This window comes from Schistocerca piceifrons, chromosome 2 (genome assembly GCF_021461385.2).
Source record: "Schistocerca piceifrons isolate TAMUIC-IGC-003096 chromosome 2, iqSchPice1.1, whole genome shotgun sequence".
Classification (NCBI taxonomy): domain Eukaryota; kingdom Metazoa; phylum Arthropoda; class Insecta; order Orthoptera; family Acrididae; genus Schistocerca; species Schistocerca piceifrons.
Window position 1 is genome coordinate 924,454,032 of NC_060139.1, and position 26,254 is coordinate 924,480,285.

At 45.6% G+C, this 26,254-nt stretch overlaps 1 protein-coding gene across 1 annotated transcript in view; it reads right to left on the reverse strand.

The window, feature by feature from the left end:
• Positions 1 to 17,752, reverse strand: part of LOC124777396 (dehydrogenase/reductase SDR family member 11-like) — a 63,880-nt gene extending 46,128 nt beyond the window's left edge. Inside the window, exon 1 of the mRNA XM_047252788.1 lies at positions 17,621 to 17,752. Within this exon, the coding sequence (XP_047108744.1) occupies positions 17,621 to 17,752 (132 nt within the window). The remainder of the gene's footprint in view (positions 1 to 17,620) is intronic.
• Between the last annotated feature and the right edge of the window lie 8,502 nt (positions 17,753 to 26,254).

The window sequence follows — 26,254 nt, forward strand, 5'->3', positions numbered from 1 at the left end:
CTGTGAAACGGGGGTGGGAAATTGTTTTTGCTTAGGAGCCACATCGTGGAAGAGGAGGTTAGCGGAGAGTAGCGCCTCCTGAAATGATTGCATTCATTAGTTTACGTTGAATTTCAGAATTTTACCATATATATATATATATATATATATATATATATATATATATATATATATATATATATATTCTGAAGCGAAACGAAACTGGTGTAGGATTGCGTATTCAAATACAAAGATATGTAGATAGGCAGAATACGACGCTGCAATCGGCAACACCTACATCAAATCACTGACATCGCTGCAGCCGGAAAAGGACCCTGCAAGAATGGGACCAACGACGACTGAAGAGAATCGTTCAGCGTTACAGAAGTGCAACTCTACCGCAAATTGTTGCTAATTTCAATGATAGACCATCAAAAAGTTTAGCGAGCAAACCATACAACGAAACATCATTAGCATGAGCTTTTGAACGCAAAGGCCCACTCGTGCACCTTTTAGGACCGAACGACACAAAGCTTTATGCCTTGCCTGGACCCGTCAGAATTGACAATGGACTGTTGATGAGTGGAAACATGTTGCCTGGTCGGATGAGTCTCGTTTGAAATTGTATCGAGCGGATGAAGGTGTCTATGTATGGTGACAACCTCATGAATCTATGGACTCTTCATGTCGCAGGTGACTGTTCAAGCTGGTGGAGGCTCTGTCATATTGTGAGAGTCTGCAGTTGGAGTGATGTGGGACTTTTGATATGTCTAGATACCACTCTGACAGGTGACACGTACGTAAGCATCCTGTCTGATCACCTCCATCAATTCATGTCCATTGCGCATTCCGATCGACTTGGCCAATTCCAGCAGGACAATGAGACATCCCATACGTTCAGAATTGCTACAGAGTGGCTCCAGGAACAGTTCTCTGAGTTTTAACACTTCTGCTGGCGTTCAAACTCGCCAGACATGAACATTATTGCGCATATATGTGATGCCGTGCAAGGTGATGTTCATAAGAGATCTCCACCCCCTTGTACTCCTACTGATTTGTGGACAGTCCTACAGGATTCATGTTGTCAGTTCCCCCCAGCATTACTTCAGACATTAGTCGTGTCCATGCTACGTCGTGTTGCCGCACTTCTGCGTGCTCGCGGGGACGCTACATGATATTAGGCAGGTATATCAGTTTCTTAAGCTCTTCAGTGCGTATGTATATTAGTCGCAGTCTCAGTCAGTTTATTTATTGTGCTGATTTGACATCATCTATAGCTGCAAGCAAATTTAAATATAGGATTAGTTTAATGAGTCAAATGTATCACATTACCATTTTCTTCGTTTTTTTTATCATCAGTGAAATTGCTTGTTGAGATCCTCATCATAGCCTCCAAGTTAATGTCTGTCAAAGAGCATCTAGTGACCTACGTCTACTATCGTTCTTCAAGACAGGGAAACTTTGCTCACATACATTTATAGACCCAATTAGAGAGAACATCTTAGCAGTCAATTTCTTCAAACACAGAAATTTTTCAGCAGGCAAAGATTTTAAAAGCCATTTAATGTCGTAGCGTTAAACATACCTTTCACGTGTGATTTGACGGCATGCCAATAAGTAAATGGAAAATGCCTCTGTGATTGCTCCCATAAGCCACCGCGCCGAGTGTCAACTTTGTTTGTGAAATTAGTATCTATACTGAGTAGCGCATGCGCATTGATGTGGCCAACCTACTGGAAATCCTCTGTCGCGTCCAGGAAAGAAGGCTGGGTTCAAGGCTGACTTTTCAGACTGTCTTGGTGGGCCACACAAAAATTAGCCGGCAGCATGTGGCTCCGTGGATCACTATTTCCCTATGTTGTAGAACATACACAATACTGTGTTTTTCATGTGTTATGTTGCTGTACCAAGAAGCAACAAGGATTACCTAATGTAACGGGCTGTTTATTAATGTGATGGTTCCGTTTCTAAGTTTTTGTTTTTTAAATGTTTTTCGTATTAGTGACGACGTTCCGACGTTCATTGGCTATTTCGCGAGACTGCAAACTATGCCATGTGAATGGCATCGTCGGTGTAGCAACACAATCGAAACCTCATCCGCAAGCACGAAGGACACGTTATTAACGAACCACACGAACGACAACTACAGTTGAATCTTACAAATAAAAACATCGGAGAAAGAGATCATTTATGCAACGCGTAACGTCACACGTCAAAGTTTTGGACCGTCGGCTCCCTCTGTTCACTAGGCAGCAAATATGTCACCTTAAAATTCTAACGTCTGCAGCTCGTGGTTGTGCGGTAGCGTTCTCGCTTCCCACGGCCGCGGTCCCGGGTTCGATTCCCGGCGGGGTCAGGGATTTTCTCTGCCTCGTTATGACTGGGTGTTGTGTGATGTCCTTAGGTTAGTTAGGTTTAAGTAGCTCAAGTTCTAGGGGACTGATGACCATAGATGTTAAGTCCCATAGTGCTCAGAGCCATTTGAACCATTTTTGAAAATTCTAACGAAGGCCTCGGGGGAACGCTACAGATCAGTCTGTCAGCGCAACCCGCCGAGTAAGTGGATTAAGGACCGAAAAGACCCATCGAGGTTTAATAACCAAATTCTGAAAATGCTGAGGAAGCAGAGATTTTTTTGTTAGGTTCAAAAAAGGAAACGCAAGAGTCGTCAGGCAAAATTATTAGAAATTCGTCCGTGTACAAAAAGACACGAGAAGCGTAGAGTTTCGACCGCTAAATGTTGGCAGAGGACAAGACCTGGGGAAAATTCGGGTAGAAGACTTTGATCGACCCACTCATCGCTAAGGCGTCTTGTCACGGTTCGCACCGTTCCCCCCGTCGGAATTTCGAGTCTTCCCTCGGTCACGGTGTCTGTGTTGTCCTTAGCGTAAGTCAGTGTAAGTTCGATTAAGTAATCTGTAAGCTTAGGGACCGATGACCTCAGCAGCTGGGTCCCATAAGACCTTACCAATTTCCAAAAATTTTCAGCCACTCATCAAGCAGTCTGATGTAGCAACAAAAGGCAGTATTACGAGCAGTAGTTTAAAATTTCGCATTTAAGAAATTATCCACAAGCGAAGATGGTACAAATATCGTCGTTTGGCCGTCGCACAGACTCCTGTATGGAAGACATATTAACGAGTATATCTGGCATGAGAAGCAACTGAAAAAGTTGAAAACAATTAAGTCGTCATGACCGGATGAAATTCCAATTCGATTTTATAGGGGGCTCTTTTCAACACTGGCTGCTTACTCAACTTGCATAATCTATCACCCACAGTGGAGTCCCAAGTGACTAGAAAAAATGGCAGGTGACTCTTGCGTATATGAAGGGTGAAACATCGGATTAGCAGCATTACGGATCAGTAATATTAACATTGGTTCACTGCACAAATGTTCGAAATAACAAACTTCCTTTGGACAAAAGCTTCTGTCAGCAAATCAGCACAGATTTAAAAACCATCGCTCGTGCGAAAGTCAGCTTGATCTTTTCTCAAATGCTTCAAATGGCTCTGAGCACTATGGGACTTAACATCTGAGGTCATCAGTCCCCTAGAACTACTAAAACGTAACTAACCTAAGGACATCACACACATCCATGCCGAGGCAGGATTCGAACCTGCCACCGTATCAGTCGCGCGGTTCCGGACTGAAGCGCCTAGAACCGCTCGGCCACAGCGGTCGGCGTTCTTTTCTCGCACAATATCCTGCTAACCATGGATGAAAGGCCACAGGAAGATTTAGTTTTCCTAGATTTCCAGTATGGGCTCCGCACAGGGTACTACTGTAGACTAAGTGACGGTCCCATAATACCGAATAGGTTTTCAGATATGTGAGTGGCTATAAGGCTTTTGAAGTAACAGGACCCAGTACGTTTTCCAGGGTCGAGTGATAGGACCAATCTTATTCTCTTTGTATGAACGAACCATGTGACGGATAGGGTGACTATTCGCTGACAGCCGGCCGCTGTGGCCGAGCAGTTGTAGGCGCTTCAGTCCGGAACCACGCACGACCGCTACGGTCGCAGGTTCGATTCTGTCTCGGGCATGGATGTGTGTGATGTCCTTGGGTTAGTTAGGTTTAAGTAGTTCTAAGTCTAGGGGATTGATGACCTCAGATGTTAAGTCCCATAGTGCTTAGAGCCATTTGAACCATTCGCTGACACGGGAAAGTGTTTGAGTGTGTTGCAGGATACAGGATGAATTGGAGATAATTTCAATCTGGTGTGTTGAATGACAGCTTGCTCTAAATTTAGAGAAATGTCAGTTAATGCAGGTGAGTAGAAAAAACAATCCTGTGATGTGCGAACAGAGTTTTAGTGCTGTGCTACATGACGCAGTCACTTCAATGAAATAACTTCATGTAAATTAAATTAAATGAGTATGTAATGTCGACAATAGAGAAGGTGATTGGCCGACATCAATTTACTGGGACAATTCTAATGAAAATGCAGTTCATCTATGAAGGAGAGCACGTATAGGACACTGGTGCTCCCCATTTTTGAGTGCTGCTCCAGCAAGTCGGATTTAAGAAAGACAAGGAAACAATTCAGAGACGTGCTGCCGGATTTCTTACTATAGAATCGAACAATAGGCAAGTGAAACAGAGATACTTCGTGAATGTAAATTGGAATCCCTGGAGGGAACACGTTGTTCCTTTCGTTAAACACAAGTGAGAACTATTCTGCTGCTGGGAATATACGAGGCCTGTTCAGAAAGTAAGCTCCGATTGATTGCCAAATTGAAACAACAGTGAACATCAGAAATGTTTTACTTGTAACAATTAGCTACACCTTTCAGCTACTTCGCTACGTAGTCGCCGTTCTGACTTAGACTTTTGTCATAGCGTGGTACCAACTTTTCAATAGCCTCATCATAGAAGGCAGCCGCCAGTGCTTTCCGCCAATTCTCCACGGTGGCCTACACCTCGTTGTCTGTGTCAAAATGTTGTCTTCAAAGACAGCGGTTCATGTGACCAGAGATGAAACTCAGGGGGAGACAATTGCGGACTGTATTGTGGGTAATCTAACATTTCCATTTGAAAACGATGCAGGAGAATCTTCATTGCCCCTGCAGAATGCGGCTGAGAATTGTCGTGAAGACGAAACAGCACGACAGTTATGTAATGTTAGCTGCATAGCTTCAAGCGAAATTTCTCACCAGGGCCTCGTACTTGGCGGCAGACACTATTTTCTAGACATCTTTACGCACTCACTGCGAGCTCAGAAATGAGAAGAGCGACGTGATGCTAACTGGGGTTGTACTAGAGACACTACCCAACACATCTGTGCAAAGCTTTATCGGATTTTCATAGTCGTTTCCATTTCGCGACCGATCGGAGCTTACTTTCTGAACGCCCCTCGTATATTACACCTAAGGGCGACCGAGATCAGGGAAGAGAAATTAGGGCTCTTTTTGAGGTGTGTAGGCAATCGTTCTTGCCTCGTTCCATCTGCGAGTGGAATATGAAAGGGAAAGACCGGTAATAGTGTAAGTAGGCTGTTTAGGTTTTTTTATTGGTAACGCCACCTCCGTATGAAAATCACTGGCTGTGCTGTGTGCAGTCTGTGGCTGCTTTGCATTGTTGTAATACTCGCCATTGTAGTGTTAGGCAGCTGGCTGTGAACAGCGCGTAGCGTTGCGCAGTTAGAGGTGAGCCGCCAGCAGTGGTGGATGTGGGGAGAGAGATGGCGGAGTTTTGAAATTTGTCATGAACTGCTATATTTATATATGATGATATCAAGGTAAATACATTGTTTGTTCTCTATTAATATCTTTCATTTGCTAACTATCCCTATCAGTAGTTAGTGCCTTCCATAGTTTGAATCTTTTATTTAGCTGGCAGTAGTGGCGCTCGCTGTATTGCAGTAGCTTGAGCAGCGAAGATTTTTGTGAGGTAAGTGATTTGTGAAAGGTATAGTTTAATGTTAGTCAGGGCCATTCTTTTGTAGGGAATTTTGAAAGTTGCGCTAGCAAAATATTGTGTGTCAGTTTAAGCACAGTCATGTATAATTGTTCAAAGGGGACGTTTCATAATACACTCCTGGAAATTGAAATAAGAACACCGTGAATTCATTGTCCCAGGAAGGGGAAACTTTATTGACACATTCCTGGGGTCAGATACATCACATGATCACACTGACAGAACCACAGGCACATAGACACAGGCAACAGAGCATGCACAATGTCGGCACTAGTACAGTGTATATCCACCTTTCGCAGCAATGCAGGCTGCTATTCTCCCATGGAGACGATCGTAGAGATGCTGGATGTAGTCCTGTGGAACGGCTTGCCATGCCATTTCCACCTGGCGCCTCAGTTGGACCAGCGTTCGTGCTGGACGTGCAGACCGCGTGAGACGACGCTTCATCCAGTCCCAAACATGCTCAATGGGGGACAGATCCGGAGATCTTGCTGGCCAGGGTAGTTGACTTACACCTTCTAGAGCACGTTGGGTGGCACGAGATACATGCGGACGTGCATTGTCCTGTTGGAACAGCAAGTTCCCTTGCCGGTCTAGGAATGCTAGAACGATGGGTTCGATGACGGTTTGGATGTACCGTGCACTATTCAGTGTCCCCTCGACGATCACCAGTGGTGTACAGCCAGTGTAGGAGATCGCTCCCCACACCATGATGCCGGGTGTTGGCCCTGTGTGCCTCGGTCGTATGCAGTCCTGATTGTGGCGCTCACCTGCATGTCGCCAAACACGCACACGACCATCATTGGCACCAAGGCAGAAGCGACTCTCATCGCTGAAGACGACACGCCTCCATTCGTCCCTCCATTCACGCCTGTCGCGACACCACTGAAGGCGGGCTGCACGATGTTGGGGCGTGAGCGGAAGACGGCCTAACGGTGTGCGGGACCGTAGCCCAGCTTCATGGAGACGGTTGCGAATGGTCCTCGCCGATACCCCAGGAGCAACAGTGTCCCTAATTTGCTGGGAAGTGGCGGTGCGGTCCCCTACGGCACTGCGTAGGATCCTACGGTCTTGGCGTGCATCCGTGCGTCGCTGCGGTCCGGTCCCAGGTCGACGGGCACGTGCACCTTCCGCCGACCACTGGCGACAACATCGATGTACTGTGGAGACCTCACGCCCCACGTGTTGAGCAATTCGGCGGTACGTCCACCCGGCCTCCCGCATGCCCACTATACGCCCTCGCTCAAAGTCCGTCAACTGCACATACGGTTCACGTCCACGCTGTCGCGGCATGCTACCAGTGTTAAAGACTGCGATGGGGCTCTGTATGCCACGGCAAACTGGCTGACACTGATGGCGGCGGTGCACAAATGCTGCGCAGCTAGCGCCATTCGACGGCCAACACCGCGGTTCCTGGTGTGTCCGCTGTGCCGTGCGGGTGATCATTGCTTGTACAGCCCTCTCGTAGTGTCCGGAGCAAGTATGGTGGGTCTGACACACCGGTGTCAATGTGTTCTTTTTTCCATTTCCAGGAGTGTAGTACAAGATACCATCTGCCGTGCACCGTATGGTGACGTGCGGAATATGTGTATAGTTGCAGAACATTACATTAAATAACAGCTTTGTTTCGACACGGATTGTTGATTTCGCAAACTCAGAACCCAGCTACCTCATACCAATCAAAACTAGACCTCGAGCTACGTACAGTCTGCACTACAGTGTGTTCACACAACCCAATGTTTCGTCTCGAATACTATGGTAGGGTCTTCAGAGTAGCTGTGTAAGCCACATAGAACATTAAGGAATATGCTCGTTTCTTTGCTTGCCGACGTGAGATTGCGTGTTTTGAATCTCTGTGGGTAGTACCCGTGGTCTAAGGGCGCGGCTCTCGCAGCCGACCGAAGCAGACGTGCGGTGTGTGCTCTCCGCTGTCAGAGAGGGCCCGCGCGCCTTGTTTACTTTCTTCGGCCAACACTAACGTGACGCCGTAGCGCTACAAGACCATGGCAAACCAATACAGAAGATCAACCTTGAAATTCACATTTCGGAACGACTTTTCCCGACCAAAGGCGCTCGAAGTCGAACGCTTTTTAAAAGAGGAAGCCAAGATCCCGGCTGCCGACATTGTCGGCATTCACTTTTCGATCGTCAGTAGCACGGTCTATGTAAAGCTCATAAACGAAACTACATGCGACAAGGTGCTTCGTGAGATGAAACAAGAACTCCGCTTCTGCCACGCAGATGGCAATGTTGGCAACGTTGAGGTCGGCCATGCCGCAATGGGACTGCGGACTATACGCATATTCGAACTTCCATTTGAACTCCCGGCGGCAGAAGTTGTAGCGGCGCTCCGCCCCTACGGCACAGTACACGAACACGTGGCTGAAAAATGGACCCAGTTTAAGACGTATCCAGTACTCAATGGAGTACGCCAAGTGCGCATAGATCTCCAACGACACGTGCCATCCTATCTACAGATAGGAGGATGCCGGGCCATAGTTATTTATGACGGCCAGCCGAAGACGTGTTCCGGATGCGGCAAGGAAGGTCACCTTCGTTCCGAGTGCCTCCAGCGTCGGATCACACAACTCCCACCGAAGGACGTTGCACCACCAGCGGCGAAGACTATTCTACCCGTGATTTACGCGGCGGCGCTCACGACGTTCTCCACACAACAGACACGGCCGACCGCTTCAGCGTTACAAGAATCACTTTCCACGGACAAAAACCTGGATGATCCGCCGACCTGGCTAGTGGTGGAAAATACTACTACGACTCTGGAGCTACCGAACGCGACAGACATTGACGCCAGCAAGATGGCAATTGATTCCCTTATTCTACCGACCGAAGCGTTTGTTCCGTCGGAGCGTGAGACAGTGCCGTCTTCTGACAATGAAGGCCACGCACGGAAACAGCGATCACCGAAACGCCGAAAGCGCCGTCGTCGGACCGTGTCGGAACACAGCGGATCGCATTCGGCCGGGGAAGAACAACTGACCACTCAAGAAGCCAGCCGCGAAGCTGAGGCTGTTTCCACTGACTCCAACCTTGCAGAATAGACAGAAAAACATGCAGCTTTCGACCATCAGCCCATTGACAGAAACAGTGAGCAGCGGGAAGGTACCAGTGCAGGCAGCGAAGTCGCCCGGTCCCTTACTATCAAACATTCCGAGGCTATGGAACATGAACAGACATCCGCGCCCGCTTCGTGGGCCGAGGACGTCGAGACACAAGATCCCGACCCGCGGCCAGCTGAGGCGCCGCCGGATCGTGCAGCATAAGCAGCACATGGAGGACCGCGTTCGGCGGGGGGTGACATCACTTCTGATGTTCGCTTCTCTCCAACTTCAACATGGATAACCCCGCCCAAACAACGCGTTGCCAGGCTTACCGCCTGGCGACAGTGAATATCAACATGATCAGTTCTCCTGTCAACATCCAACTTTTGAAAGAAACCATACGAGCCATGGGAGTTGACTTTGCTTTCCTACAAGAAGTGAAAACGACTGCACTCCCGCACTTTTACGGTTACGCCACACATGTGACGCCCGGTAGCCCTGCAGACACCGGAGTGGCAATATTAGTGCGTGAAGGTATTGAAGTTACCGACGTCGCGTTTCTTCCCTCCGCGCGAGGAATAGCATTTACGGCACTCAACACCCGATTCATTAATGTTTACGCGCCGTCGGGTACCACAAGACGTCACGACCGCGCCAAATTCTACTCCACAGATGTCGCTCCCCTTTTCCTTGGACGATACGACCACAGCGTCTTCGCCGGCGATTTTAATTGCGTACTTCACCCCAAGGATCAAATCCCACATTACATGCCTTGTCCTGAACTAGGTGCGATGATCCAAGAACTTCATTTGTGCGACACGTGGGAAAAAGTCCACGGTAATCGCTCTGGCCACACTCATCTTACCAGTCATTCGGCCAGCCGACTTGACCGCACATATGTGTCACAAGATCTCACACAAGGTGTGGTGGACGCCGAACTATGGCCTCAAGCCTATTCTGATCACAGTGCCTATATCTGCACTATACACCTACGGCCCCAACAAGTCTGGCGCAGCAATGGCTTTTGGAAGCTCAACATAACGCATCTCCAGGACCTGCATTGCTGTCGGCAAGTTGCAGCAACGTGGACTGACTGTGAACGCCGCCACCCACCATACACCTCGACCCTGGAGTGGTGGCTCCTCTGTGCCAAACCAGCAATCCGTAGGACACTTATGCAATATGGCAAGGACGTGACTGCGTGGCATCGACAGATCCTCGATTTTTACTACGCGGCACTCAGGGACCTCGACGCCTTACCCCCTTCCCCAGAAAGACAACATGACCAAAGCAAAATCAAGGCTCACATACTATCATTGACGAAGCGCCGACTAGAAGGTGCAGTAGTCCGCTCGCGACGGCACGACCGAACGGTTGCAGAAGAACCCACTATGCACCACGTTGTGGCGGATAAGCGCCGACAACGCCAACATTTAATCACACAACTCAGGACACACGACGGTCGCTTATGTACGACCCAAGCAACCATAGTAAAGGCGGTGGAGGATCATTTTCGTCATCTTTACAAGGAAAGAACCGTCGATGACGAGGCCACTACTGAAGTGTTACAGCAGGTAACACGTACTATCGACGAGGCTACCGTGAATGCACTAACAGAGGAAATCTCACTTGAAAAAGTCGAAGACGCCGTGGACAAAGGTGCGGCCAATAAGTCTCCTGGACCTGATGGATTGCCCATCGAATTCTACCGGACTTTCCGTGACATCATGATGCCTTGCTGGGTTATAATGTTCCGAGAACTTATGTTTCCAGACTGTGTTGTGCCGCCAGCGTTTGTAGAACGTCTTCTCATACTGGTACACAAGCCAGGTGGAGGGCTATCGATTAACGACTATCGGCCGCTTACAATGCTGAACGCCGATTACAAGATTTTCACCGGGATTATGGCGAGCCGTATTAAGACGACTTTGCCGATGATCCTCGCTCCAGAACAGACGTCGCAGGGGGGAGAAGCCAACATACAGATGGCCACCGGTGACTGCAGGGACTTAATAGCGATCGCTTCTGCGTGCCGTCTGAGAGCGGCGATCGTCTCCATCGATTTCAACCGCGCCTTTGATAGAGTGCACCACAACTTCCTCCTACGAGTGATGGACTGTATGGGATTCCCCCCGGGCCTCATCGACACCCTACGACGTCTTTGGACCGCAGCCAGCTCACACGTCCAGGTCAATGGAAGGACGGTAGGACCGGTACCCATTAAGAGGTCTCTACGACAGGGTTGTCCCCTTTCTACCTACCTTTATGCAATCGCACTCGAGCCACTCCTAGGGGGCCTCAACCACCGCCTACCTGGCATCATACTGAGGGACGTCACCTTTCGCTATAGGACACACTCTGACGACCTGCTACTGCTGGTTCGTTCCAATGACGAAGTTCAAAGCGTACTAACCTAGATTGAGTGATACGGACAGGCTGCAGGCAGTTTTCTGAACATCAACAAGTCGGCGGCGTTGGATATTGGGCGGACCGGAAGCCCTCGCTCCCCTCCCACCAGTTTCTGATCTGCGATATTTGGGAATCACGTTCAAGAAAGATGTACGTAAAACAGCTGCAGCAAACTACCGATGGCTATTACAGGTCATACGCGCAATGGTGCGACAGAACCTGCTCCGGGACTTGAATCAGCTACAACGTGTTGAATACTTGAACCTCTACGTAGCATCAAAACTCAACCACGTGGCACAGGTCCTCCCACTACCGCTGCAGATAGGTCGCCGGCTTCAGGCGGCCTTCAGTTACTACATTTCCGCAGGTCATATCTTTAAAGTACGATACGACACTCTTACCCTCCCAGTGCACAAAAGAGGGCTGGGATTGGTCAACGTCAGGGCGAGAGCAGCTGCCCTTTACATGAGCAACATGAGGAAACGATGGAAAAGTCAATATACCTCTCTCACGGGTCGTTTACTACAGGTTCTGATGCCAGTCTCTAACGTCCAGCCGGTGTCGGTTGCGCACGTCGCACCACAGCTCTCCCATGTGTCGACTTTCATTCTTGATTACAGCTATGTCAGCTCGAACGTCTCCGCCACACGCCCACCAAAGGTGAAAGATTTTTATACCAACCTTCTGCGGGCTGTTCCCCATAACGTGGTGGAAAACAAGTACCCTACGGTTCACTGGCCAAGAGTGTGGAAAACGATACACCACAACTTTCTGTCATCCACGGTGCGTTCGAAGTGGTATCAGATCGCCAACAAAAAATATGCCACACGACAGCGACTTCACACTATTGGACTGGCAGACTCCCCTTATTGTCCAGATTGTCACCTTTTGGATACCGATGAACATCGTTTTACTTGCGCATCATCGTCCGGAGTTTGGCGACTAACACAGAAGATATTAGCTTGTTACCTCCGGGTCACACCTGATATGATTGACCCTCAGACCCTACTCTGTCCCGATGAAACTTACTTTCCGGCTGCAAAATATCATGCGCTCACATGGTTCAAAGGACTTACCGTCACCTACATCTTTAGTGACGGAGAGGAAGAGCAGCTTGATTACTGGTGGTTCCTACAAAATGCTCACAATGCCCTCGAACGCACACCGAAATACCGTACGCTCTTCGCAAATTATTTACGCAGCGTTTTCGTTAACCCCCCACTCAGCTGGGGAGTGCCAAGCTGCGGTTAATGTTCTGTACCGCATCACACTAACGGCTGAACGTTCTGCCTTGTCAGCCATGAGCGAAGGAAGAGACAAGCTGCTGCAAGGATGCTGTTTTCCTTGAGGCACTAGCGAAGCAGAATGCTTCCGTTGCAGATGCCCTTCAAAGGCGCTATTGGAGATATCAGAAAACGATGGCGAGGCTCCAAGTGGAACCAGTTACGTTATTGAAGAACCTTTTAGTTGGAATTACATCAGTGATTTACATTTTTATTTTTTGATTACTCTTTTATGCCACCTTCGTTGTTGTAACACTTACTTGTAACACTGAGTTACTAGAATTCTCATTTGTACACGTTCCCTAAATGTAATCATGTAAAAAAAAAGAACGTGGCAAAGGATAGCCCTAACCTTGATTTCCCATTTCCCCTGATATATAGGCAGCTCTCTGCGGTGAGTTTACTCAGGAGCCAACGCCTGAAGTGGATCAGATTTTTTGTTATAGGATGAAAAGTGGCGGTGGCACTTAGGGTTTTTTTTTTAGTTCCATTTTCCTAAGGGGCTTTTTAACGGAAAAAAAGTGGTCAAATTAAAAAAAAAGCGGGTAGCGTATTTGATTCATAATCAAAACGTCTTCGGTGCCGGGTTCGATCCCCGCCACTGCCTAATTTTTTATAAATAATCAGCATTGGCGGCCGAAGACTTCCGGCATAATGGCCGGCCGGTGTGGCCGTGCGGTTAAAGGCGCTTCAGTCTGGAAACGCGTGACCGCTACGGTCGCAGGTTCAAATCCTGCCTCGGGCATGGATGTGTGTGATGTCGTTCGGTTTAAGTAGTTCTAAGTTCTAAGGGACTTATGACCACAGATGTTGAGTCCCATAGTGCTCAGAGCCATTTGAACCATTTGAACTTCCGGCATAAGAAGTCAGCCTCATTCTGCCAACGGCGTTGTCAAAGAGGGCGGAGGAGCGGATAGAGGTTCAGGGCACTCTCTTGTCCTAGGGGTGGGAAATTGCCCCTAAAGGCGGAAGTATCAGCAATGATCAACGACATGAGGATGCAGAAGGCAATGGAAACCACTGCATTAAAGATACGTAACGTGTATCCACAGGACATGTGGCCTGCAATTGAGAAAGTGTCATGATGATCTCTCCATTGGCAAAAGATTCCGGAATAGTCCCACATTCGGATCTCCGGGAGGTTACCATGAGAAAAAGATTGAATAATCAACGAAAGGATGACGTTCTACGAGTCGGGGCATGGAATGTCAGAAGCCTGGACGTGGTAGGGAAACTAGAAAATCTGAAAAGGGAAATGCAAAGGCTCAATCTAGATATAGTAGGGGTCAGTGAAGTGAAGTGGAAGGAAGGCAAGGATTTCTGGTCAGATGAGTATCGGGTAATATCAACAGCAGCAGAAAATGGCGTAACAGGTGTAGGATTCGTTATGAATAGGAAGGTAGGGCAGATGGTGTGTTACAGTGAACAGTTCAGTGACCGGGTTGTTATGATCAGAATCGACAACACACCAACACCGACAACGATAGTTCAGGTATACATGCCGACGTCGCAAGCTGAAGATGAACAGATAGAGAAGGTGAATGAGGATATTGAAAGGGTAATGCAGTATGTAAAGGGGGACGAAAATCTAATAGTCATGGTCGACTGGGATGCAGTTGTAGTGGAAGGAGTAGAAGAAAAGGTTACAGGAGAATATGAGCTTGGGACAAGGAATGAAAGAGGAGAAAGACTAATTGAGTTCTTCTTCAATAAAATTCTTCAGGGTATCAGACCGCATCGTCATAATTTAAAATGCGCCAACGTTTCGGCCAGCGTTGCAGCTAGCCTTTATCAGTTAACGTAAGGCCCTGATGAAGGCTAGCTGCAACGCTGGCCGAAATGTTGGCGCATTTTAAATTATGACGATGCGGTCTGATACCCTGAAGAATTTTATTGAAGAAGACAACGGCCGCGGAAGCCTACGCTTACATTTAATTGAGTTCTGTAACAAGTTTCAGCTAGTAACAGCGAATACCCTGTTCAAGAATCACAAGAGGAGGAGGTATACTTGGAAAAGGCCGGGAGATACGGGAAGATTTCAATTAGATTACATCATGGTCAGACAGAGATTCCGAAATCAGATACTGGATTGTAAGGCGTACCCAGGAGCAGATATAGACTCAGATCACAATATAGAAGTGATGAAGAGTAGGCTGAAGTTCAAGACATTAGTCAGGAAGAATCAATACGCAAAGAAGTGGTATACGGAAGTACTAAGGAATGACGAGATACGTTCGAAGTTCTCTAACGCTATAGATACAGCAATAAGGAATAGCGCAGTAGGCAGTACAGTTGAAGAGGAATGGACATCTGTAAAAACGGCCATTACAGAAGTTGGGAAGGAAAACATAGGTACAAAGAAGGTATCTGCGAAGAAACCATGGGTAACAGAAGAAATACTTCAGTTGATTGATGAAATGAGGAAGTACAAATATGTTCCGGGAAAATCAGGAATACAGAAATACAAGTCGCTGAGGAATGAAATAAATAGGAAGTGCAGGGAAGCTAAGACGAAATGGCTGCAGGAAAAATGTGAAGACATCGAAAAAGATATGATTGTCGGAAGGACAGACTCAGCATACAGGAAAGTCAAAACAACCTTTCGTGACATTAAAAGCAACGGTGGTAACATTAAGAGTGCAACGGGAATTCCACTGTTAAATGCAGAGGAGAGAGCAGATAGGTGGAAAGAATACATTGAAAGCCTCTATGAGGGTGAAGATTTGTCTGATGTGATAGAAGAAGAAACAGGAGTCGATTTAGAATAGATAGGGGATCCAGTATTAGAATCGGAATTTAAAAGAGCTTTGGAGGACTTACGGTCAAATAAGGCAGAAGGGATAAATAACATTCCATCAGAATTTCTAAAATCATTGTGGGAAGTGGCAACAAAACGACTATTCACGTTGGTGTGTAGAATATATGAGTCTGGCGACATACCATCTGACTTTCGGAAAAGCATCATCCACACAATTCCGAAGACGGCAAGAGCTGACAAGTGCGAGAATACCGCACAATCAGATAACAGCTCATGCATCGAAGCTGCTTACAAGAATAATATACAGAAGAATGGAAAAGAAAATTGAGAATGCGCTAGGTGACGATCAGTTTCGCTTTAGGAAAAGTAAAGGGACGAGAGAGGCAATTCTGACGTTACGGCTATTAATGGAAGCATGGCTTTGTCGACCTGGAAAAAGCGTTCGACAATATAAAATGGTGCAAGCTGTTCGATATTCTGAAAAAAGTAGGGGTAAGCTATAGGAAGAGACGGGTCATATACAATATGTACAACAACCAAGAGGGAATAATAACAGTGGACGATCAAGAACGAAGTGCTCGTATTAAGAAGGGTGTAAGACAAGGCTGTAGACTTTCGCCCCTACTCTTTAATCTGTACATCGAGAAAGCAATAATGGAAATAAAAGAAAGGTTCAGGAGTGGAATTAAAATACAAGGTGAAAAGATATAAATGATACGATTCGCTGATGACATTGCTATCCTGATGAAAGTGAAGAAGAATTAAATGATCTGCTGAATGGAATGAATAGTCTAGTACACAGTATGGTTTGAGAGTACATCGGAGAAAGACGAAGGTAATGAGAAGTAGTAGAAATGAGAACAGCCGGAAACTTAACATCAGGATTGATGGTCACGAAGTCAATGAAGTTAAGGAATTCTGCTACCTAGGCAGTAAAATAACCAATGACGGACGGAGCAAGGAGGACATCAAAAGCAGACTCGCTATGGCAAAAAAGGCATTTCTGGCCAAGAGAAGTCTACTAATATCAAATACCGGCCTTAATTTGAGGAAGAAATTTCTGAGGATGTACGTCTGGAGTACAGCATTGTATGGTAGTGAAACATGGACTGTGGGAAAACCGGAACAGAAGAGAATCGAAGCATTTGAGATGTGGTGCTATAGACGAATGTTGAAAATTAGGTGGACTGATAAGATAAGGAATGAGGAGGTTCTACGCAGAATCGGAGAGGAAAGCAATATGTGGAAAACACTGATAAGGAGAAGGGACAGGATGATAGGAGATATGCTAAGACATGAGGTAATGACTTCCATGGTACTAGAGGGAGCTGTAGAGGGCAAAAACTGTAGAGGAAGACAGAGATTGGAATACGTCAAGCAAATAATTGAGGACGTAGGTTGCAAATGCTACTCTGAGATGAAGAGGTTAGCAAAGGAAAGGAATTCGTGGCGGGCCGCATCAAACCAGTTAGTAGACTGATGACCAAAAAAAAAAAAAAAAAGTATATGGACAAGTTAAGACAATACTTTTTCTAGGGTTTAGTCTTACAGTTGGGCTCACTTTTTAGCAGCAAGAAGTGTTAATACGCTCTGGAAAAAAAACGACATTCCATTTGCAGAGACGTTGATGAACACTTGGCCGAGCGGTTCTAGGCGCTACAGTCTGGAACCGGGCGACCGCTACGGTCGCCCGTTCGAATCCTGCCTCGGTCATGGATGTGTGTGATGTCCTTAGGTTAGTTAGGTTTAAGTAGTTCTAAGTTCTAGGGGTCTGATGACCTCAGAAGTTAAGTCCCATAGTCCTCAGAGCCACTTTTATTTGATGAACACTGGCTTATGAAATACCGCCCATATATATGAGCCATATGAATTGTAATAGCACTTTACTAAATTCACAGGTAGATCTAGTGAAAGTAATTGCACTTGTTTCAGGTCTTGATTTTAAGCTTTTCTGTTTTCTGATGTAGCACCTGAAGATGGTCTCTGAAGGCCGAAACCGGTTAGCATTGTATCATAAAAAACTGATTGGTTCAAAAACGAAAGAATAATACCTTACTCTTAATATAGCATATACATTTCCTTCTGGCACTGAAAACAGTGCTACTTCTGTTACAAACAGCTAAACAACGCCACAAACAGAAGCAACGCCACAGTTATTGTGACTGTACGGTCCTCAGATAATATGACGAGGCTGCTGGTTAATTAATTACCTTGACCATGTCGACCCTCCTGGCGAGACCGACGACCTTGAGCCCGCGCCTGAGCAGCGCCTGTGCGATGGCGGCACCGATCCCGGAGCTGGCTCCGGTCACCAGGGCGACGCGACCTGCGTACCGCTCCATCCCGACAACAAGTGGCGCGGCGCGGCCACTAGCGCGGCGGATGTTTGCCTGCAGAGGGCAGGCTGCCCGCGTGGGGCCGCCTGGGCAGCTCGTTTTATCCGATGGGCGTCTTCAGTGAAACGCTGCGGAGGGACACATTAGTTCTCTGGTAGGTCTCATCTTTAACGAGGAGCTTCTAGAACCTGGACCAAGTAGAGGGGAAGTTTTTGTTTTATTCATAAGGATCTTACACTTGACTGCAACTGTATGTAAATAAATAAATACGTGTCATCATTTATTCCAAAGAATTTGAGAAGCGTTTCGTATTAACTACTGTCGTAAAGCTACGTAACGTCGTCGGAGTAAACTCCATCCGAACTCAAGGTGAAACGTCCCATTAGAAAAATTAAACTGACAGACACAATATTTTTAGCGCAACGCAATCTGACTTTCAATAATCCCTGCAAAAGAATGGCCCTGACTAACAATAACCTAAACCTTTCATGAATCACTTACCTCACAAAAGTCTTCATTACTCGAACTACTGCAATACAGCGAGCGCCACTACTGCCAGCTAAATAAAAGATTCTAACTAGTGAAGGCACTAACTACTGATAGGCATAGTCAGCAAATGAAAGATTTTGATAGAGAACAAACAATGTATTTAACTTAATAGTGTTCAAAAGTCATTATATATATATATATATATATATATATATATATATATATATATATACATATATCATTTCATGACATCCAGTCTTACAAATTTACTGTCTCTGATGGACACACATCCAGATCATCCGCTCTCAAAACTCCGCCATCTCTCTCCCTACATCCACCACTGCTGGCGGCTCACCTCCAACTGCTCAACACTACGCGCTGTTGAACAGCCAACTGCCCAACACTACAGTAGCAAACAACAATGAAAACTAGCCACAGTCTGCACGCAGCACAGCCAGTGATTTCCGTACAGAGCGCTACGTGGCGTTACCAACATTAGAACCTAAACAGCCTACTTACAAAGGCATCGTTCTACGCAGGACGTTCAATAAGTAACACAACACATTGTTTCCTCGTTCAGTATAGCTTGAAGAAATGAGAAATTTGTTGTGGGACAGCTTGGAATATTCTCGCTTCAGCCTATAAAGTTTCATGAAGTTCCGATATGCGGCGGCGTTATACGTATCATTCAAACGTCGTGTCTCCCAAGCTGAGAGTAGTCACTGAGTTTCCTTTGGCGGAAAACCAGAGCATCGCAGATATTCATAGATGTTTGCAGAATATCTATGGAGACCTGGCAGTGAAAAAATGCACGGTGAGTTCTAGGGCGAGGCGTGCGTCATCATCACAACAAGAAGGAGGAAACCGTCGCGATCTCCGGCGTGCCGGCTCCCCGCACACACCTTCAGGATATTGAAGGAACGACTTAAGCGTCTTCGTCGCCAAAAAATTGCAAACTACATTCTCGTTCTCTAGGAGGAAGCAAGGCCTTACACAAGTCTGCACACCCAAGAGAAAAAAGTTCATGGGACTGCTCTTCCTCCTCTATCCTACAGCTCAGATTTCGCACTTTACGACTTGAATCTTTTTGGTCCAATGAATAATGCACTCCGAAGGAAGCTGTACGTGGATGATCGGGGGAGGAGGGGGGAGTGAGGAGGGAGGTTATTGATGCAGAAAGATGATGGCTCCGACGTCGACTAGTATGTGGTACGATGTAGGCGTATAGGCTCTTCCAGTAACGGACGGCAAGGCCCTAGCATTTTACGGAGATTATGATGAAAAATGGAGTTTTGTAGCCAAAAGAGAAGGGACTCTTATGATGTACTGGAATCCTGCATAAATCAACCTGGTATCAGAAAAAAATGTGTTGCATTTACATATTGAACGTCCCTTGTATTATGGTTTCATCTGAATCAAGTTTAGGCATTGCTACACATAACCAAGTACCAAATGTATAAACACGAAACAAATTTTAAAAAAATGGCTCTGAGCACTATGGGACTCAACTGCTGACGTCATTAGTCCCCTAGAACTTAGAACTAGTTAAACCTAACTAACCTAAGGACATCACAAACATCCATGCCCGAGGCAGGATTCGAACCTGCGACCGTAGCGGTCTTGCGGTTCCAGACTGCAGCGCCTTTAACCGCACGGCCACTTCGGCCGGCAAATAAATTAAACTGCAGTCCCTTTATACAGGGTGGTCCATTGATAGTGACCGGGCCAAATATCTCACGAAATAAGCATCAAACGATAAAACTACAAAGAACGAAACTCGTCTAGCTTGAAGGGGGAAACCAGATGGCGCTATGGTTGGCCCGCTAGATGGCGCTGCCATAGGTCAAACGGATATCAACTGCGTTTTTTTAAACAAGAACCCCCATTTCTTATAACATATTCGTGTAGTACGTAAAGAAATATCAAAGTTTTTGTTGGACCACTTTTTTCGCTTTGAGATACATGACACTGTAAATGTCACAAGCGTATAAGTGCGTGGTATCACGTAACATTCCGCCAGTGCGGACGGTATTTGCTTCGTGATACATTACCCGTGTTAGAATGGACCGTTTACAAACTACGGAAAGGCCGATATCGTATTGATGTATGGCTATTGTGATCAAAATGCCCAACGGGCGTGTGCTATGTATGCTGCTCGGTTTCCTGGACGATATCATCCAAGGGTCCGGTCCGTTCGTCGGATAATTACATTATTTAAGGAAACAGGAAGTGTTCAGCCACATCAGAAACGTCAGCCACGACCTGCAACGAATGGTGATGCCCGAGTAGGTGTTTTAGCTGCTGTCGCGGCTAATCCGCACATCAGTAGCAGACAAATTGCCCTAGAATCGGGCATCTCAAAAACGTCGGTATTGAGAATGCTACATCAACATCGGTTGCACCCGTACGATATTTCTATGCACCGGAAATTGCATGGCGACGAGTTTGAACGCCGTGTACAGTTCTGCCACTGGGCACAAAAGATATTACGGGACGATGACAGATTTTTTACATGCGTTCTATTTAGCGACGAAGCGTCATTCACCAACATCGGTAAAGTAAACCGGTATAATATGCACTACTGGGCAACGGAAAGTCAACGATGGCGGCGACAAGTGGAACATCAGCGACCTTGGTGCGGTAACGTAAACCGGTATAATATGCACTACTGGGCAATGGAAAATCCACGATGGTGGCGACAAGTGGAACATAAGCGATCTTGGCGCGTTAATATATGGTGCGGCATTATGGGAGGAAGGTTAATTGGCCCCTATTTTATTGATGATAATCTAAATGGTGCTATGTATACTGATTTCCTATGTAATGTTCTACCGCTGCTACTACAAGATGTTTCATTGCATGACAGAATGGCGATGTACTTCCAACATGATGGATGTCCGACACATAGCTCGCCTGCGGTTGAAGTGGTATTGAATAGCATATTTCGTGACATGTGGATTGGTCGTCGAAGCACCATACCATGGCCCGCACGTTCACCGGATCAGACGTCCCCGATTTGTTTCTGTGGGGAAAGTTGAAGGATATTTGCTATCGTCATCCACCGACAGCGCCTGACAACATGCGTCAGCGCATTGTCAATGCATGTGCGAAAATTACGGAAGGCGATCTACTTGCTGTTGGCTATTGAGAGGAATGTCGTTACGCGTATTGCCAAATGCATTGAGGTTGACGGGCTTCATTTTGAGCATTTGTTGCATTAATGTGGTATTTACAGGTAAACACGCTGTAACGGTATGCGTTCTCAGAAATGATAAGTTCACAAAGGTACATGTATCACATTGGAACACCCGAAATAAAGTGTTCAAACGTACCTACGTTCTGTGTTTTAATTTAAAAAACCTACCTGTTACCGACTGTTCGTCTAAAATTCTGAGCCATATGTTTGTGACTATTACAGTTCCATCTGTTACGAAGTGACAAAGTGGTCCAACTAAAACATTCATATTTCTTTACGTACTACACGAATATGTAATAAAAATGGGGGTTCCTATTTTAAAAAACGCAGTTTATTTCTGTGTGACCTATGGCAGCACCATCTAGCGGGCCAACAATAGCGCCATCTAGATTCCCCCTTCAAGCTAGACAAGTTTCGTTCTTTGTAGTTTTTGCGTTTGATGCTTATTTCGTAAGATATTTGGCCCGGTCACGATCAATGGACCAACCTGTATACAGGATACCCAGGAGTAATGATCACTTTTCAAGGATACGGCAGGAACTATCATTTGAGTCCAAAAAAATTCATATGGACATAAGCGCTATTCCGAGATATAAAAATTTCATGTAGAGTGTTATTCAGCTTCTGTATTATTCAATAAATTGTCAGGTCTACACATGTACACATATACAACAGTTAGTAAACATTACAACATGATTTTTACAGAGTATCAATTGAAAAATACGTATTTTTAAGAGATTTATATTAAGGTATTGTGAAGTTGACAGTAAATTTTTTTATACCCCATGGTCAGCTACATTGCATATGAGCACTCTTGGGAGGACATGTTGTGTTGGTTGTCCGAATGCCTCTGCACGTTCTCTGATGAGAGCAACAGCGTCCACGATGCGACTAACCACTTCATCTCATGTATTCACTTTTCGTTTGTGCACCTCACAAACCTCATATACAAAGATAATTCCCAATATCCCTGAATCTTAACCATTCCTCACGGGACACTAGAAGCAGATGCTTTTAAAAATTAATCTCTGTGTACTCTTTTTCTTCTTAATCTTTCTTGTCATTTCCCGTTTTTAAACACGTCGGCATTATAATGTAGGTTTAGGCAACGTTGTTTTTTGTTCGTAGTTTCTGTAGCTTACTTGTGACAGTTGTTTTAAACAATAATTATTACAATGCTTATGCTGCCAACATCTTGTCAGGGAGCTACTTTCAAACATTTTTCTGGTATGAAATACATACTGTATTTACCGTCGTAAATAGAGTTTTGTCTTTGTTTCTACATTTGAGACAGCAAAGATGAGAAGCCCATGATATATCGTCTTTTACCGTATTGGCAACGATAGCTGATGAAGGTAGAGCACTGAAAACAGTGCTTCTTCTCTTGCCGGTACTGTTTCTTACGCTTTATATTTCCAACTTTCAAATCACATGCACACCGTTTCTAATGTTCACATTTGCAGCAAACTTACTATCGTGTTTTTTGTGGCTGGGCATGCGCCTCTGCAGCAGGCGCCTGACTCATGCAGCCTTGCTGACTGCTGTTCATCAGGGACAGGGGCCTGGAATTTGCACGACGAAACCGCAACTGAACGTCCACTGAGTGGCGGTTGGTAGCCTTTTCAGATGAAGCCCGTTTTGTGCTTCATCGCACAGATGGTCGTTGGCGCGTACTGCCCTGGAACTAGTGTAGGAAGTGTTGAGCTTGGACGAGCCAACATTCTGGTCTGGGGAATATTTTTGTGGCATTCCCTTGAGTGACACTATTTTCGAACGCGGAATGGACCAACATCCTTGGCGCCATGCCCACATCTATAAGCAGTTTGCTTGTCCCTCGGAGTGATTGCGTCTACAGCAGGAAAGTGGAATGTGTCGCACACCACTCAGTGTACACGTGAGGGTAGAAGAGCACCAGGATGAGTTTACCGTATCCCCCTAGTCACTAAACTCTCGGTATTTAAGCCCAATCACAAACCGTGGGACCAACTCGAACGGGCTGTTCGCGCGTTGGATTCTTAATCGAGGAACATAGCCCAGCTAGCCGCAGCACAGCAGTCAGCGTGATTCCACAACCTTGCCGGTACCTTGCAGAGCTTCATTGCCTCTCTACCTCTACGTCCGCGCTACAAAAGGTGAACGTTCAGACTTTTGGCAGGTGGTGACATAAATGTGAGAGGATCGTCTGCAGTCATGAATATAAAGACTATGAAAACTGCGTCATTCAGGGTTAGGTTTTAGCATAAAATAATAAATTGAATGAACATTGCAATAAGTGTTTTTGTTGTGGTCTTCAGTCCTGAGACTGGTTTGATGTAGCTCTCCATGCTACTCTATCCTGTGCAAGCTTCTTCATCTCCCAGTACCTACTGCAACCTACATCCTTCTGAATCTCCTTAGTGTATTCATCTCTAGCTCTCCCTCTACGATTTTTACTCTCCATGCTGCCCTCCAATACTAAATTGGTGATCCACTGATGCCTCGTAACATGTCCGACCAACCGATCCCTTCTTGTAGTCAAGTTGTACCAGTAAATCCTCCTCTCCCCAATCCCATTCAATACCTCCTCATTTGTTATGTGATCTACCCATCTAATCTTCAGCATTCTTCTGTAGCACAATATTTCAAAAGTTTGTATTCTCTTCTTGTCCAAAATATTTATCGTCCATGTTTCACTTCCTTACATTCCTACACTCCATACAAATACTTTCAGAAACGACTTCCTGACGCTTAAATCTATACTCGATGTTAACAAATTTCTCTTCATCAGAAACACTTTCCTTGCTATTGCCGGTCTACATTTTATATCCTCTCTACTTCGACCAGCATCAGTTATTTTGCTCCCCAAATAGCAAAACTCTTTTACTACTTTAAGTGTCTCATTTACTAATCTAATTCTCTCAGCATCACCTGACTTAATTCGACTACATTCCATTATCCTCGTTTTGCTTTTGTTGATGTTCATCTTATATCCTCCTTTCAACACACTGTCCATTCCGTTCAACTGCTCATCCAAGTCCTTTGCTGTCTGTGACAGAATTACAATGTCATCGGTGAACATCAAAGTTTTTATTTCTTCCCCATGGATTTTAATTCCAGCTCCAAATTTTTCTTTTGTTTCTTTTACTGCTTGCTCAATTTGCAGATTGAATAACATCGGGGAGAGGCTACAACCCTGTCTCACTCCCTCCCCAACCACTGCTTCCCTTTCATGTCCCTCGACTCTTGTAACTGCCATCTGGTTTCTGTATAAATTGCAAATAGGCTTTCGCTCCCAATATTTTATACCCGCCACGTTCAGAATTTGAAAGAGAGTCTTCCAGTCAACATTGTCAAAAGCTTTCTATAAGTCTACAAATGCTAGAAATGTATGTTAGCGTTTCCTTAATCTATCTTCTAACATAAGTCGTAGGTCAGTATTGCCTCACGTGTTCCAATATTTCTACGGAATCTAAACTGATGCTCCCCGAGGTCGGCTTCTACCAATTTTTCCATTCGTCTGCAAAAAATTCGCGTTAGTATTTTGCAGCCACGACTTATTAAACTGATAGTTCGGTAATTTTCACATCTGTCAACACCTGCATTCTTTGGGATTGGAAATATTTTTTGAGAGTGGAATTATTATATTCTTCTTAAAGTCTGGGGGTATTTCGCCTGCCTCATACATCTTGCTCACCAGATGGTAGAGTTTTGTCAGGACTGGCTCTCCCTTGGCTGTCAGGAGCTCTAATGGAATGTTGTCTACTCCCGGGGCCTTGTTTCGACTCAGGTCTTTTAGTGCTCTGTCAAACTCCTCACGCAGTATCATATCTTTCATTTCATCTTCATCTATATCCTCTTCAATTTCCATAATTTGTCCTCAAGTACACCTCCCTGTTATAGACCCTGTATATACGCCTTCCACCTTTCTCCTTTCCCTTATTTGCTCAGAACTGGGTTTTCACCTGAGCTCTTGAAATTCGTACAAGTGGTTCTCTTTTCTCGAAAGGTCTCTCTAATTTTCCTGTAGGCAGTATATCTCTTACCCCTACTGAGATAAGCCTCTACATCCTTACATTTGTCCTCTAGCCATCCCCGCTTAGCCATTTTGCACTTCCTGTCGATCGCCGTGCGGTTCTAGGCGCTTCAGTTTGGAACCGCGTGACCGCTACGGTCGCAGGTTCGAATCCTGCCTCGGTCATGGAAGTGTGTGATGTCCTTAGGTTAGTTAGGTTTCAGTAGTTCTAAGTTCTAGGGGACTGATGACCTCAGATGTCGAGTCCCATAGTGCTCAGAGCCATTTTTGAACCACTACCTGTCGATCTAATTTTTTAGACGTTTGTGTTCCTTTTGTGTGCTTCATTTACTGCATTTTTATATTTTCTCCTTTCATCAATTAAATTCAATATTTCTTCTGTTATCCTTCACAAACAGCATAACATTGCACACAAATTTTCAGTCCACGTAGCTATTATTTTTCAAAGGTATGACATATTTCGGTGTAGTATGCTTCAGTTGAAATATCAGTGATGCTTCTCTTTCTGAAGATGTGTTTGCGTAGAACAATTCATCACTTTCATTAACATAGAAATAGTTCGCAGCACAGTCCAACATTCCATTAAACGTTAGTGCATATCGGCCGTCATGCTACATAACGTGGTTACACTGACACACATAATGGGCGTATTCAAGTCAAGGTACAGTGATGGATTGTCTTAAATGAAAAATACATGATATTTTTTTGTTAAATAAAAAGAACATCAATTTGTATCTGTATAATAGTTGGTGGAGACGGACACAATGCCGATCGTAGCAAACCTTTTGTCAATGCTAACGTCACTTAGCAC